At 31.3% G+C, this 16,849-nt stretch overlaps 2 protein-coding genes across 2 annotated transcripts in view; both read left to right on the forward strand.

The window, feature by feature from the left end:
• The window catches only part of LOC108914203 (laccase), an 89,721-nt gene extending 84,011 nt beyond the window's left edge, over positions 1-5,710 (forward strand). Inside the window, exons 6-8 of the mRNA XM_018719958.1 lie at positions 690-885; positions 3,880-4,092; positions 4,293-5,710. Of these exons, the coding sequence (XP_018575474.1) occupies positions 690-885; positions 3,880-4,092; positions 4,293-4,696 (813 nt within the window). The 3' untranslated portion in view covers positions 4,697-5,710. The remainder of the gene's footprint in view (positions 1-689; positions 886-3,879; positions 4,093-4,292) is intronic.
• Positions 5,711-8,038: 2,328 nt separating this feature from the next.
• Positions 8,039-11,217, forward strand: LOC108913914 (laccase-7-like; the record flags this gene model as incomplete). Its single annotated transcript, XM_018719570.1, has 3 exons — positions 8,039-8,276; positions 8,391-8,621; positions 10,853-11,217. Coding segments are annotated over 3 exons (621 nt in total), but the record flags the coding sequence as incomplete, so codon positions are not given.
• Between the last annotated feature and the right edge of the window lie 5,632 nt (positions 11,218-16,849).

Below are 16,849 nucleotides of genomic sequence, written 5' to 3' on the forward strand. Positions count from 1 at the left end.
GACACACATAAATGAACCTGACTTGTGCTTTTACTAGCCACATCTGCTTCTAGCAAGACTCATAAACAGACCTACTGCGACATTCAGTCAGCGAGCATATACAGGGTAGGAAAGTACCGATGGTCTATCTGAAGTTACGTGAGAGCGATAAGATCCACTTCTTATTTGTGGAAGGGCGAAATGGGCGTTGACTATTAGACGCCTTCATTATAGCCATCCTTGTCTATCACATGGATTTCTATGGCTTACTTTATCGTTCTCACGTAACTTCTGATAGATAGACCATCGGTACTTTCCTACACTGTACAATACCTGCTCTGTGATTCAGTTCAGCTCAAATTTCTTATCAAAAACATGTAAATATAAAAAGCGTTACTTTTTTACTTTTTTTAAATGATCGAGTGCTGTGTACATTAGCCATTACATTTAGAATAGTGCTTATAGCTTCCATCACTTCATTTTCCTGTGAAAAGTAAAATGAACATGGTGAGGGAAAGTAATTAGCCGCCAATTGTACAAAGAATTGGTCTGTGGGAATTTTTATCATCCGTTGCCGTAAATACGTGGTTTTGTACAAAAAAAAAAAAAAAAAAAACATGTAAAGCAATCGAAAATTTCATACATCTAGGGCAGTGCCATATGTTAATTCTGTACAGTGTACATAGTTAAATGTTAAAAATCCTCAATAGGTGCTAAATCCTTTGGACGCTATATGTAATAACCAAAGGAACGACGCTATATGCATAAACCAACTGAAGAACGCAAGAGATATAGATCGTGGACTTCTAGCGGAAAGGCCGGACGTCAAGATTTTCTTGCCATTCCGATTCCACGTTTACACTCCTGAGGACCTTTTCAGCCCGCATACGTACGACAGACACTTGGGTAAGTTATTGAGCATGCCCACTAGGGTGGCCCAATATTTTTTTTTTCGTGTCTCTTGTGAAAATATGTTAGTTTATCATGTTGAGGTTTGCTTTCGCTGTACAGCAGAAATAAAACGCTTTCTCAAAGGTACAAATAAACTATTTTTATTGAAAACTAAGCTTGTGGAAAAAGACGTGTTGTCGGTTCGAATGTTTGGTAGAGAGTCCCTGTGTGTGGAGTCGGTCGTAGGTATATGAGTACGCATCTGGTCGCCGGCGCCAGCCCGCCGTAGACCCTTCCTGGAACGTTGATGCGTCCGGCGGCGCTCTTGACGTAGTGCTTAAAAATGGGTTACTTGCAACATGTATACCCACAATGTTTTAAGAGCCCCCTCAAAAAATCAGCTCAAAAAAAATTTTTTTAGAGGTCGCTCAAGATTTTTTTAAATTTCCAAATTCGTCAAAAACTGATTTTTAAATTTTTTTTTTTCGTTATTTTATCATTTTCTAGATTGTAAAAATCTCTATTCTGATAATTTCAAATCGATATTTTAATTTCTAAAGGTCACTCATAATTATTTTAACTTTCAAAGTAGTGTACCTACCTAAAATGTTTTCGGGCGACCTCTAAAAATAAATATCAACAAACTAATAATCTTTTTATTGAATTTGATGAACAAAAGAATAGAAATAAATCGCGAGACTTAAAAAATTTCTCAAGGCAAAATTTACTACCACACTGCGAGTATCAAATATTTATAATTTTTTAATTTTTTAAAATTTAAGTGTCTCGTGATTTATTTCTATTCTTTTGTTACATATTTTCACAATACACGAAAAAAAAAATTGTTTTTTTTTGGGTCACCCTAATACGCACACTATCTTGTTATAGGCTTTTTTTCGCGAGTGAAGTCGTATGTTCTAGTATGTGTTGTATGAGTGAATGAAGAGATTTAAACTCATACGGCAACTAAGATCAAAAGAGATAAAAATAGTAACTTTAAGTCAGATATTCACCAATATTCAGTCACGAAAAAAAGCCTTATATTAAACCATAGCAGCAAAAACAGATAAATACTGATCTTACTTAACAAAAAAGTATTATGTTGTGAATTACTGGAGATGATAAGGAATGATAGGTCATATCCTACATGACGCAAAAGCTTTATAGTCCGGTCGAATTAGGTTTTTTTTTTCAAAAATCGGGCCACCTCGAATTTTATGAGCTTAAAATTAAGTAAAAAATACACAGAATAAAAGCCTAAATTTGTGTATTTGTAGAGGTCGAATTTTGTTATTTTGCCACATTCAAATCACGTAAATTCGAAAAATTCATGAAGTCTAAAATATATTTAGACATTAAACTTTCTCTAGCAATACAGTTTATTAAATATTGTAAAATTGAATATAACAGTTTTTTAAAATACTATAAAATGCAGTACTTATATATATGTAATGTTGATATTATAACATTTAATAATATTCTAGACACAATTTACGCAGTAACAGTAACAGTTACTGTCTTTAACGCACGTTTACTTGGTCATTTCTTGGTGGAATCCATTCAAAAAGAAAATCGGCGTATAAAGGAAGTCTTGTACTTTACAAAGAGCCCAAGTTTATGACAAAATATTAAATAGAACAGCCAGAATACCGTTTTCGCTTTTTTTTTTAATTCATGTTTTTTTAAACACTGTTTAATGTAATTAGTTTGAAATTTGTATATTAAAAAACCGCCGAGATAAGGACCCTAATTACCAATTTTTTGGTTTTTTGTTAATAACTTTTTTATTTTGCAACCTAAACATCTGAAATTTACGCAAACGCGAGAAAATGTAATTACCTTTCGATCCTTTCGTACCGAATTTCGATATCTTGACTTGGGCAGAAGGTATACGCGCTGAAGTTTTCGACTGTATAAATTTGTAATAGGCCGCCATTTTGAAATTCCGGGGTCCGGATAGCGGGTATTTGTTGAGCACCCCAACAGTTATCTTTTCCTGTAGTTTCATCCAATTTCAGCCAAATTCGTTCTTTTTATTTAATGCTGAAAATTTTACACATTTTGTTCTTCACCGCTAATTTTCCATTGTAAAAAAAATTTTGCGAGCTTTCGTAAAAGCCTATCCTGGTAGCAAATTTCCTCAGGAACAAAATCGATAAGTATACCTCATGTAGATTAGAGACTTATTTTCGGAGATATAAGCGAAAAACTGAAAAAAGAGCAATTATTATTTTTTTCTTTTGTTATAAACCTCTGCAACGCTTGACCTCTACAAATCCACAAATTTAGCCTTTTATTCTGCGTATTTTTTACTTAATTTTAAGCCCATAAAATTCGAGGTAGGCCCGATTTTTTAAACAGGCATGTGTTTGGTCTAATTCGCCCGGATTATTAAGGTTACCTGGGTCAGTTGGCAGAATGAGGTATTTTTTCATTATTATACTCAAGAATCAGGCACTTGGTGTTGTTAATTGATCAGCATCATATGCTTTTCAACGAATATTAAACATATTGCATGGCAAAGTTGTCAACAATTCCTTCTGCGGCCGTAGCATTTTGTCTACATTCACCATAAACCAACAGCAAATTCACCAAGTACTAAAGTTATGCGTATTTAAAAATAAACACAAACCATCATTGCCATAAGTTAATTATTACAAATTTACTCACACTAGATTAATATCGAAACACAAAAGACTTTTAGATGTAAAGAAGCAGCCAATTCAACAGTTGAAACAAAAAACAGCCAGCAAAACTTTCAGACTATACAATCAGAGTGTAGGATTATTGAAAAAACATTTTTTCTGACATTTCTAGACGACTTTTCTAAGGTACATTTTTAACAATTGGCTTCTTTGATCAAACTCCCATTAAAAATAAATATCCCTGTTCAACTTAAAAAAAATATATATATTCAAAACAGTAAAGAATAAAGCAAATATTTAATAATAAAATTAGCAGGATCTTTGTTGAATTTCATTTTATATAAGTAAACATTTATATTTTCAGTTGCACCAAATGGGGACCACGTGATCAGTTTGATCGACGAAATTTCCTATCTATCAGCACCAGCACCTTTGCTTTCTCAGTACGATGACATAAATCCAGAGCAGTTCTGTAATGGTGATAATATTCCCCCAGACTGTGGACAAAACTGCATGTGCACCCACAAAATCGATATTCCTTTGAATGCAGTGGTCGAAGTTGTATTAGTAGATGAAGGTATGCCAACGACACAGCAATTTCATTTGTGATGAGGTTTCTACCACAGATAGTTCAAGCCTACTTATATACATATAATTGCAGTGATAGGAAATAACTAAACTGGTGCTACGCCACACAGCTTCATCATGAGTGACAGTTGTTATTAATGCAAATTTCTTGTCGATTCACTATTATTAACCGTTATCTCTTTTTTGTAGTGCAACAACCCAACCTGAGTCACCCCTTCCATCTCCACGGCTACGCTTTCAACGTAATAGGTATCGGCAGGTCGCCTGACCAAAACGTCAAGAAAATTAACCTGAAGCATGCCCTTGACCTGGATAGACAAGGTCTGCTGCACCGTCAGTTCAATCTGCCGCCAGGAAAGGACACCATAGCAGTGCCCAACAACGGATACGTCGTACTCAGATTCAGAGCCGATAATCCCGGTTTCTGGTTGTTCCACTGTCACTTTTTGTTCCACATAGTTATCGGTATGAATCTGATCTTCCAGGTCGGCAGTCTGAACGATCTACCGCCCGTTCCGCCAAACTTCCCAACTTGTGGGGACCACAAGCCCCAAATTTCGTTAGATATTCAAAATGACTATCCTAAACAGTGAAGTAGACTATAATAACTTGTTTTTTGTTTTAGGTTTCCCCAAGAAATTTGGCAGTGGGTTTACCTAGTGTTTTCCCACCCAGCGTCAGATGGATTATTAAAGACCGTGCCTTAAATATGTAAGTTTCGATTTAAACGTTTCATTAATGTTTTGTTGTTGTAAATAATTTACTTAGACTTGTTTAGATGTTTTATTAGAACGTGAAAAGTGAACTATTTTTAATAATCCATCAAGTCGAACCGACTGTCAAACTCCTTGAGGAACACCATGACTAAGTTACCTTTACCAAATTATTTGTGTAGAATACTGCGGAAAATTTATTTTTCGATCTTGCCATTTCGAAAACCAACTTTGGAAATGCTTGTTTATATTATCTATTTTTGTAATTTATATTATTTATCTACATATAATGGTCTTTATCCGCCATAATTATTTAAGGTAAGTATAAGCTCCTACCTCTCCTTCATTAAATAAAACGTTTCTTGTATTTAATACCCAAGTTACCCTAATTGGTGCTCCGGAGCCATAGCAAGGCTGCATTTTTGTACATATGTACCTAATCCGGTGTAAAGAAATTGCAAAATAATTTGGATAGGAGTATATAGTCATTACTTTTAGGTATGGTTTTAAAAGTCTCGTGTTTTGCATAAATCAGTATTAAGGAGTGCTCAGAATTAAGTGACCTTGCAATTTTTTTATGCGTATTAAATTAACTATCAGTATTTTTATAGAGATCTATTCTAACACTTTGTAAAATTTGTATTATTCTATTTAGACTTAGATATTTAACTTAACTTTTAAATGGATTCCTATGAAACAAGTACTTTGTACAGATTTTACATTTCAGACATCTAAAATGTGTTACCAGTTGTATTTACCGGCTAGTTATTTAATTTTGTACTAGTCTTCGACAGTCTTTTATACCTTTCGTATTTCCAGCAAGTTATTATTGTTATTTGTAAAGAATACTTGTATATTGTATAAAAAAATAAAAATGTTTATTATGTACATAGATGGGGTTGGATTTTTTCTAGAAATAGGCGTATAAATTAACTCTTTGTAAATACGTAAGTAATTCATCGTCCATTGTAAATAATTTTCATATCTCCTCATATTTAGAGAATTTCTTAATAAAAAACACTAGATATTTGATTTTTTAGAGATTTTTAGCACTAAAAAGCAACCAAAACTAACATTCTTCTGTAATGTTGGTCACCCTAAGAAGAACACAGGGTGTAACTTTCGATTGGAGTTATAGTTTTTTTGTCTCAAATTCAACCGTGGAAACTGATTGCTTTTAACCTTTTTTTGGTAATTTTCGTTGATAATATGTAGTTTATCTCAATAAAATATGCCAATGGCAGAAGTCATTGTCACTGAGATTCATAAACTAAACACAGTGCTTTCAAAACATAGCAACAAATACTTTTTACTAAAAATTATATGATTTTAAACAATAATTCGTATCTATCAGATTAGTATTCTTATATCTTATTATGTCGCTTCATAAATCAGCAAAAATAGTTATTTTAAAACAAATTAATATTCAATAAATCATAAAAACATTAATTTTATAAGTCTTCTTGAATTTTTTTTAATGTTTGGTTCCTCATCCACATTAACGTAAAAAAACTATGAATAAACCAACCTATAACAAACACGTACAAAAACAATATATTTCATGCAATTGCTTTAAAAAGTAACAACAGGCAACACTGATAAGTGCGCTCATATAGTTTGGAATCTGCCCAGTAGCAGCATAAATAACAGTTTAAGTGCAGTTTGAAAAACAAACTATAACTTGACTACTTGATGAACTTTATGAAATTAATGTTCTGAGAAATACATAGGTACTATCAACCCTAAAAAAACTTGCCCCCACTCAAAGATACACCCTGTATATTTAAAAAAATTTAAATATCTGCAAAAATATTTAAAAAATTATATAAAAACTATTTGTATATACATTGGCTTATGTGCAGTTTTGTAAATATTGTACAAATAAAGAGATGGTAAGTATGTAGCTATTTAAATGCATTTTTTGAAAATACGTTCTGTAAATATAAAGTAACAAGGATTTTGTTAGACCGACATGTTCTGTACATTAAAAAATTAAATACATATTTTACCACATTCGTTAGGAGAGCTCTATAGCAAATAGGCAACCAGCAATGCATTTTTATAGATTTTATTACACAATTTGTCTAAATATGAGTTAATGCACAAATAACAAGACTTTCCCCCATCTTAACGCAGATTTTCTATAAAATGGACTTAGTTTGATACTCAAATTATTTTTCAGTGTAAAAAAATTTGTAATTTACGATGTTCAAAAGTGGTAAATTACTAATTTCTTTACAACAAAAAGTAATTTGAGTTTCGAACTAAAGCCATTTTATAGAAAATCTGGGTTAGGATGGAGGAAAGTCTGTTATTTGTGCATTAATTCATATTTAGACTGTGTAATAAAATCTATAAAAATGTATTGCTGGTTAACTATTTGCTGTAGAGCCCTATTAAACAGTCAACAATTTAAAACCATTACATTGATATACTCGTTGACGTATATGTATTTTATTTTTTACACTCACAAATAACATCGTTAACATAAAATTGCACAGCAGCATCTTTTTAGTACTGAAAAACTGAAAGCAATGTATTTTTTGTTCAGCCGCTATCAAAGTGCCGATGTTGCTGTACAATCATTTTCTTAATGTACATATTTGTACAGACGTATCCATGTTGTACATAATTCACAAATAAAAGGGACCCCAGATACTTGGTAGGTATTCACTCCTTCACAATAAAAATGTAACACAGAACATTAACAGGTCTTGAACCCCCTGGATGCCATTTGCCACAAGCCGAGGAGGGAGGCGATTTGTGTAAGTCAGTTAAGAAATTCCAAAAAGATAGATAAAGGGATATTGCAAGAAAGACCCGATATAAAAATATTCTTGCCTTTCCGATTTCACTTCTACAAGCCGGAGGATTTGTTCCGTATCGACACATACAACCCATTCTTAGGTAAGCAATATTTTCGTCGATAAGATATAAAAAGAAATTGTGCGGTTCGTTGTGGATAAGTTTTCAAAAACTCTGAACAAAACAAATCTTTATTATGCATTCATAACTAGTCAAAGTACTTATACTTATATTTTCTTGATATTAACAATTTTTTATCTCTGAACGCGTCTTAACTTTTGAGATCTACAACAACAGACCGACCACATCAGTGTATATAACATTTGTTGCCTAGCAACCATACACATTGAAATACCGTACAATTGAATTATTAAATGAACGTTTTTTCGAAATTGCTGTGGATAAAAGGTAATTTAACGATTTCTAATTGTTTTGCTTCTAGCTGCAACTGGCGGAGATCACGTCCTAAGTTTAGTAGACGAAATATCCTTCAAATTCCCCCCAGCTCCTCCATTGTCACAACTGCACGAGTTGAACCAGGATATGTTCTGTAATGGAGACAACCGACCAGCTAATTGTGGACAAGATTGTCAGTGCACACACATGGTAGACATACCTTTAAATGCAATCGTAGAAGTAGTTTTAGTAGACGAAGGTAACTAATCTCATATGAAAAAAAAACTCTCTGGACTAATCATCACTTTATTATTGCAATAGTATCACAGAAATTAACGATCCAGAAACACTTTACAATTTTTCTTTATTTCAGTACAATCACCCAACCTCAGTCATCCGTTCCATCTCCACGGGTACACGTTCAACGTGATTGGCATTGGACGTTCTCCAGATAAGAACATAAAGAAAATTAACTTGAAACACGCTCTCGATTTGGATCGAAGAGGTCTTCTCCACAGGCAGTTCAATCTGCCACCAGGAAAAGACACGATCGCTGTGCCAAATAATGGATACGTTATCTTTAGGTTTAGAGCCGAAAATCCAGGTAAAACATTATATCTGACATGAATTCAGTTTGATAAGAACTAATTGTAAATGTTCAATAAAGTTGTAAACTGATAGTGCGGGAAACGACCATTCTGTGGAATTGGAATTATATCTGCAATATTTAGTAATAATTCTTCAGCCAAACCTACCAGAAATATCGGTTTCAAACTTCTTAGTTCTCATCGGTATGTCAAATGTGGGGTGGGACAACTGAGATGTAACAATACTACACCTATGAATGGTCGCTATTACTCAATGTCGAGTGACCTGATATTTTACCGGTACTATAACAGAAGACCTAAGATTGTCACCAGGCGAAACAATTTTTACACTGATGATACTGCGAATTTGATAGAGGATTTTAATAAAGTTGGTCACAGAAAATCAAAAAATACAGTTTTTAACTGTTTTTTAAATATTTCTTTATATTTAAACTTCATTTAAAAAATTACTGTTTTCGCTTTTAAGAAATAGGAGATGCAGTTGTTAAAATTTAATAACTTAGATATACAGGGTGTTGCAATATTCTAGACAACATTCTACAATTTACTTTATGAAAAAAAAAAAACTAAAAAAACGTTCATACAGGATTGGCCATTAGTGTGAGAAAGTAAAATAACTCCCTTGTTAGTTAGAATACAAAAAAAAGTTTATATAAAAGTTATACAGAATCAAGAAATCTAAACTATAAAATTAATTTGATACATACAGGGTGATGAGAAAAAACGGGACACGCCAAATAGTACATCTTTTAAATGGAACACCCCGTATATAAATAGTTTATCATTTTAGTGCAAGGTTGCCAAGTTATGTAGAAAACTCTTCGAATTTTGGAAAAAACAAGACCTCGAAGAAGTTGTATTAACTTTCAACTACTAACACTTGGAGCAAAAATATTTGATATAATTATAGGCAAATGTTAGGTAAACACTCCTATATTAGCTAATATCGATATTTTATACAGAGCATTTTTTATAATATTTTTAGGACGTTAAACTCGATTTTCTAAAATTTTTCAAATGGGTCAACCTGTATTTTATTCTATTTTATTCACATATCGGTCCACTTCAACTTTTATTAAGCATGTTCTATATATAAAATTGTTAGTTTTTAAGATATAGCAACATTTCTGAAAAAATCTTAATTTTTATTATTTTATAGAATACCACAAATAAATCTTTAACTAATAAAATTAACTCAAAATAGAATGATAAATTATGAACTGACAAGTTGATACAATGCGACAGTTTGTTCCAAAAGCCATTTCGTGCGACCGGTTCCATTTGAAAAATGTTAGAAAATGAAGTTCGAATTTGCTTAAAATGATCGTATTACAAAAATGCCCTGTATAAAATATCGATATTAGCTAATATAGGTCTTTGCCTAATATTTGCCTATAGCTCTGTCAAATATTTTTGCCTCAAGTGTTAGTAGTTGAAAGTTAATACAACTTCTTCAAGGTCATGTTTTTTCCAAAATTCAAAGAGTTTTCTACATAACTTGGCAACCCCGCACTAAAATGATAAACTTTTTATATTGCCATATATAGAATTTTCTAATCCATGTTTGAAAATATACAGGGTGTTCCATTTAAAAAATGTAATATTTGGCGTGTCCTGTTTCTACTCGTCGCCCTGTGTGTTTCAAATTAATTTTGTCCTTTAGGTTTTTTGATTCTGTACAACTTTTATATAAACTTTTTTGCTTATGAATAACAAGGGAGTTATTTTACTTTCTCACACTAACGGCCCATCCTGTATAAACGCAGATCCACTTCATTTATGAGATTCGGGATGTTTCATTATTTTTTTTTATTCTATTTATTTTACATATTTTCTATCATAGGCCATTCAAATTTTGTACATTCAGCACGCTTTTGAAAATCAACAAAATGCACAAATTACCATTTAAAAGAATGTACAGGGCAATCCTTATTGTGAAACTTTGACTCTTCCAATCCCTCCAAATTTTTTTGTTACAATTTGTCTTCTGAGACAAGAGTTCTGTTTTAACTTCTACCGTTTTCTTTCCGTATTCTTTTTGTATCTTTAGCTGTTTGGATACTAATCAAAATGTTCCTAAAAAATGTGTAAAAGAACAACTAGAAAAATAATAAAATGCTATCACATTGTACCTCAAAAACCAAGTATGTCAGACCTATGTCATCTACAGAATTTTATCGGTGGATTACTGTACTACCTTGTAAAAATAACTCAATTTTTTTTTCAGGATTTTGGTTGTTCCATTGTCACTTCCTCTTCCACATAGCTATTGGAATGAACTTAATTATACACGTAGGAACGCAGTCGGATCTGCCACCAGTACCTCACAACTTCCCCAGGTGCGGCGACCATAAACCGCCCATAAACTTTAATCACTGACAGTGAAAATAGTGCGGTTTTAGTGAAAAAGATACTCTGACAATTAAATAATGTATGCGTGCGTGCGAAAAAGTGTTTACCGTATTAGTATTACTTTATTACAATTTTTTTTGTTGTTAATATTTATTTTTTCATAAGAGTCTACCTAACCGGGTCTTGTTATATTTTTGACGGTAAGTTTGAAATGATAACTACAGTTTTATAAATGTTAATACGTAGCAAATATTTTTTTTATTGTACTAGTCTGTACAGGAATCAAAGTATGTAATGTGTCAAGTGAAATATTTTTAAAAAATAAAACAATAAATGAATAATAATCTTGTATTTTATTTCATTTTTTTTATATCAATTACGAAACAGTTTGATAGTTGGCATAAGGCGATTTCTACCTGTAATTATAATTTTTAATTATTTGAAAACTTGTAAATTTTAATGTGCAATGAGCACTAAAAATTAAATAAAAAACTTGTGTTTCCAGACACTTTCTTTTTCAAGGTACAGGGTGTTCAAAATGAAATGACAAGGTGATATTGAAAAGATATTTTATTTCGAGATACAAAAAAAACAATTAGGGAAGTCATGCATACATTTTAGGGTGGCCCCAAAAAAAACGAATATTTTTTTTTGTGTCTTATGAAAATATGTTAGTTTATCATATTTTAAGAATTTTTTAGAGGTCGCCCAAGATTTTTAAAAATTTCCAAAATCGTCAGATTGATTTTTCTAATTTTTTTTCTCGTTATTTTATCATTTTAATCATTTTCATTTTAAAAAAAAATCAATTTTTGATGATTTTGGAATTATTTAAAAATCTCGAGCGACTTCTAAAAAAATTTTTTGAGCTGATTTTTTGAGAGGGCTCTTAAAACATGATACACTAACATATTTTCACAAGAAACACAAAAAATATATATTCATTTTTTTTTGGGCCACCCTAATACATATAATGTTAATCAAAATATGGAAAATTATACAGGGCGTTTAATGGTGAGTTCTACATCACGTATTAAAAAAAAAGTTTTCAAGGTAAAGGGTTTCAATAATTAATTGAATGTTTTCATATTTTTAACCATAAATACCTAGTCATAGCCTAACATTTTATTGAGTGTGGGTAAGATATAACCTATAGTGTGTCATATCTTAAATGTCAATGCCTACTGGCATAAAGCATTACTTTGTACCTACTAGCAAAGAGTGACCTACTTATCTATAGGTACTACAAAGTATGAAATTCTTAATCGCTCTATTACCATAAAGCCAAATTTGAAAAACTGGAAGAGAAATTGGGAGTGGAAATGAAAAAGTGGTAATAAAAAGTTGGTTTATTTTAAGTAAAAAAAAAAAATAATTAGGGGATATCATGTATACATAAAATCTCAATCAAAATATGAAATATACAAGGTGTTTAATGGCGAATTCTACGTCACATATTAATTGAACTATCACATCATAGCAATTTCCTAACCTTAAAAAACCGGTCAAATATAGAAAAAATTCACGAAAAAGTGCTAGAAAAAAATTTAAAAAAAATTGTCTATATTCAAATGTTCATTCAGATGGTTAACCTCAAAAAAACGGGTCAATTAAGGTTAGATATCACGAATTTTCAAAAAATAGATTCGCGCCAAATTTGGTACACCGAGGGTTTTCGAGGTCGCTGATCACGGTTCCGAGGTCAATTTTGCAAATGCAAAAAGATGGCGGATCCAAGATGGCCGACCAAATTTTTGAAAAATAACACATTCGCGTCAAATTTGGTATACGGGAGTTTTCGGGATCGCTGATCACGAATTCGAGGTTAGAATTGCGAAATTCATTTTGTAATATTTTTGTTTACTTTATAACCTGAGTACCCAATCATATTTTAAACTTCATTTTTTGGGCCATATCTTGTTCTTTTTTCTGTAAAAGATCTATTCACGGGTTATCTGCCTAATCTAAGGTAATAAAGTACATAGGTAATTGATTAAATTTTTGAAAACGAATTTTGTAGATCTGATCTCGAATTCGTGATCAGTGACCTAGAAAACCCCCGTCTACCAAATTTGGCGCGAAACCTTAATTTGCAAGACAGCAAAAACAAAAAAAGTCGATTTTTGTCGGTTTTTTCGATATATCTCGAAAAGTAATATAGCAATCGATATATTTAACAATACGAATCGATAGGTTTATTAATAGCTAACTTTATCATTTAACTTTTTTCGACTGGAGTTCAAATTCTTTTCTTATTAGCGAAAAACAGCTATTTTGACTTTTATGAATTTTTTGGGTTATATTCGCCGTTTATACACTATCTTTCATAGAATTTTTTTCCTATGTAACTATATTTTTTGTTTCTAGGTGGTATTTTTTGTAAATTTAACGTTAGGTCGTGACAGATTGATTGGACTACTTGTTAAATTCAAAGATAGCATAATTTTGGAGACAGGGCAGTGCTAATACAATGCGAAACATCGCCTTAATGTTAAAAATGTTGTCACCGCCGTTCTTGGTGGTGAAAATTCGAAATAATTGGAATTATTTAATTTTCGAGGCTGAAAACATACATAGGTATGGAATTTTCGAAACCGAGAGAGTTGGCTAACTAAATTTGGAGACAGGGCAATGCTAATGCAATGCGAAAAAATCGATTTCGTCGGTTTTCTGTTAACTTAAAGACCCCAAATTGTTCCTCAAACTTTAACACCCTGTATCTAGAAAACAAAGCATTTGTAAAGTATCAAAGTATATTTTAATGAAAATTGAAGCAAACTGTACTCGATTTTGACAAAGCTTATTACTACATATTTATATTCGGGATTAAAATAGGTAGCATTAAAAAAACAATATATGTCGTTTGATGATTGGAAAAACCTCTACTCAAACAAATACGGTTGACTCAACAAATAAGCATTACAAACTAATCAACACTTGTTATTTAGTTAGAGATAGCACGCCAAAACATTTACCTTCAGATATCTTCTAATCACATGTTGATAAAGATGACACATCGTTAATTGCTGACATAGCTTTATGGAATTTATCACACCATTAAAGCTACATCAACAACGGACGAGGTGACATTTTCCCACAATCGCCCAACCAACACATATTTTGTTTCTTCGAAACGTCGTTAAATCCATATTCCTTGCGAATGTTCGATCTAGTCACAAGTCGATATCTCTGTGACTATGACCGAGCATCCGTAGAAAATAGAATTAGGCCCAATGCAACTGAAAATTGTAAAAAGTTTTTGGATTTAATATCCGAGGCTAACCGAGGTCACAATGAAGTAACTAATGGCTGTGATATGGATGAAACGAACACATCACACCAAAAGTTCCTTCACCGTAACTCCCCAACGGCTCCGCTTCTTCCAAGGGATGAACTCTCACCACCGTAACTTGGTAAAATAGCCATGTGACGGTAGAGCAATCACACGGCTAGATCACCAAAGATAAGGAGACAAGAAAAATAAGCAATACTTACTTGAAACATGCTTAAAACCTGCGTGCGTGTTCCCCCGCACTCACCGTGAGATTATTCCGTACTACTGATGCAATAAAAACAGTAGATACGAAAAAATCCCACGGCAAGTACGAGGAGCCTGCCAGAAAAACGAAAATTCACCAATACACACTGATGTGTTAAATTCATAAAGTATGACTTGTTCAAACACTAAAAACGCAACACTGAAATTTTGAACTCGCCAGATTTTGTGAATTCATTACAAACTGCTGCACGGAACTGCAAAGCTGAAGGTCAAGCACTGAATGCCGACTAAACTTAACAGATAACATTGGGCTTCTGACCAAAACTACCAATAATTGTATACAATGGGAGGTGGGGGGTGAGTAATTAGGGTATTACAATTCCTAGAAGGGTGGTTTTGGTACACTAGCAGGTACATGAATTTTAGAAATATTAACAAAACTTTGGAGGGAAGCTGCAATAAAGTTTTACCCTAACATAAAAATAGACGACCTAAAAGTCAATATTAAATTGAGGCCTATGTTTTTGTGAAGGTATCAAAAATTTTAATACAAACTAAATACAACACCTAACTTACATCGACGTTTTTTATTATTATAAAATCACAGCCCTTAGTGAGATATTAAAAAGAGACGAGTTGAATTAAAGCAAAAGAAATGAAAAATATACAGGGTGAGCCAGATTTAACATATGAAAATTAGGATTTTTATATGAACATTTTCCCAAAAATTCTCTCTCTAGATTTTCTCTCTCTGTGTAGAAATTCAGAAAAAGTACTAACATTTTCTTAAGCTAAGAAAATATTAGATTGGAAATGTTTTATAAAATATTTAATTGCTTAAACTTTAATTTTGAAAATTAATACACTACTTTATTTTTTTAAAAACAATTAATTGTAACAAATTAGTATAAATATTTGTTGACAAAATAATTTAAAAATATAAAATTTTATGTTAAAAAGTAATACATTTCCATATTTTCAAAAATTTAGCTCTGGAATTTTAAATTAAAAAAATTAAATTTTTATCCATCAGAATCAGAATAAATATAAAATATTAAATATTAAAAAGGTTTAATTGAAAATATTAAAAAAAAAATTAATTCACCGTATATTCATCTGTATTTCGAAAAAGGAGCATTTTTGGAAAAATGTCCATATGAAGAATCCTATTTCTGTTCAAAAATATTCTCACACCCTGTATAATAAGATAAAATATTTGTGCTCTATAGTAATTTTTCATAGCTAGGTGGATATAAAATGTTTTTTCCACTGATGACAAACGTTTAAATGTAAATAATCCTGAAAATAAACTTTTGATTTATTTTTTGTTATGATTATGGATTATTTAATTCCCATTAAAACGTAATAAGACTGAAACTGACTGAAATGGCAAATTATTATACAAGTTTTGTTTCAAATCTTTCTGACTATTAAGTATAACAAAAAAAAAAACATTTAGGATGAAATATGGAAAGAATAAATAGTTCCTTTTTAATTAAATAATCTGTCAGTTGCCTAAAAAAAAAAACGATTTTTTTTCGTGTCTCTTGTGAAAATATGTTAGTTTATCATGTTTTCAGAGCCGCCTCAAAAAATCAGCTCGAATAAAAATTTTTTAGAGGTCGCTCAAGATTTTTTAAAATTTCCAAATTTGTCAAAAATTTTATTTTTAATTTTTTTTTCGTTATTTTATCATTTTCTAGGTTGAAAAAAATTTCTATTCCGAAAATTTCCAAACGATATTTTAATTTCTAAAGCTCGCTCATAATTATTTTAACTTTAAAAGTAGTGTACCTAAAATGTTTTCGAGCGACCACTAAAAATAAATGTCAACAAACTAATATTTTTTTTTATTGAATTTGATGAACAAAAGAACATAAATAAATCACGACACTTAAAAAATTTCTCGAGACAAGATTTACTACCGCACTGTAAGTTTTAAATATTTATAATTTTTTAGTTTTAAAAAATTTAAGTGTTGTGATTTATTTCTATTCTTTTGTTCATCAAATCCAATAAAGAAAATTATTAATTCGTTGATATTTATTTTTAGAGGTCGCTTGAAAACATAGGTACATATTTTGAAAGTTAAGATAATTATGAGTGACCTTTAGAAATTAAAATATAGCTTTGAAATTTTCAGAATCGAGAATTTTTTCAAACTAAAAAATGATAAAATAGCGAAAAAAAAATTAAAAAATAAAAAATTCAATATTTGATGATTTTGGAATATTTTTTAAATCTTGAGCGGCCTCTAAAAAAATTTTCTTATGAGCTGATTTTTTTTTGAGGAAGCTCTTAAACAACATTTTTGCGCCACCCTAATGTCGATAAATCAAAAGTTTTTTGTAAAAAGCAACAATAACGTAAATA

The sequence above is a fragment of the Anoplophora glabripennis genome, unplaced genomic scaffold (assembly GCF_000390285.2).
Source record: "Anoplophora glabripennis isolate ALB-LARVAE unplaced genomic scaffold, Agla_2.0 scaffold16, whole genome shotgun sequence".
Classification (NCBI taxonomy): Eukaryota; Metazoa; Arthropoda; class Insecta; order Coleoptera; family Cerambycidae; genus Anoplophora; species Anoplophora glabripennis.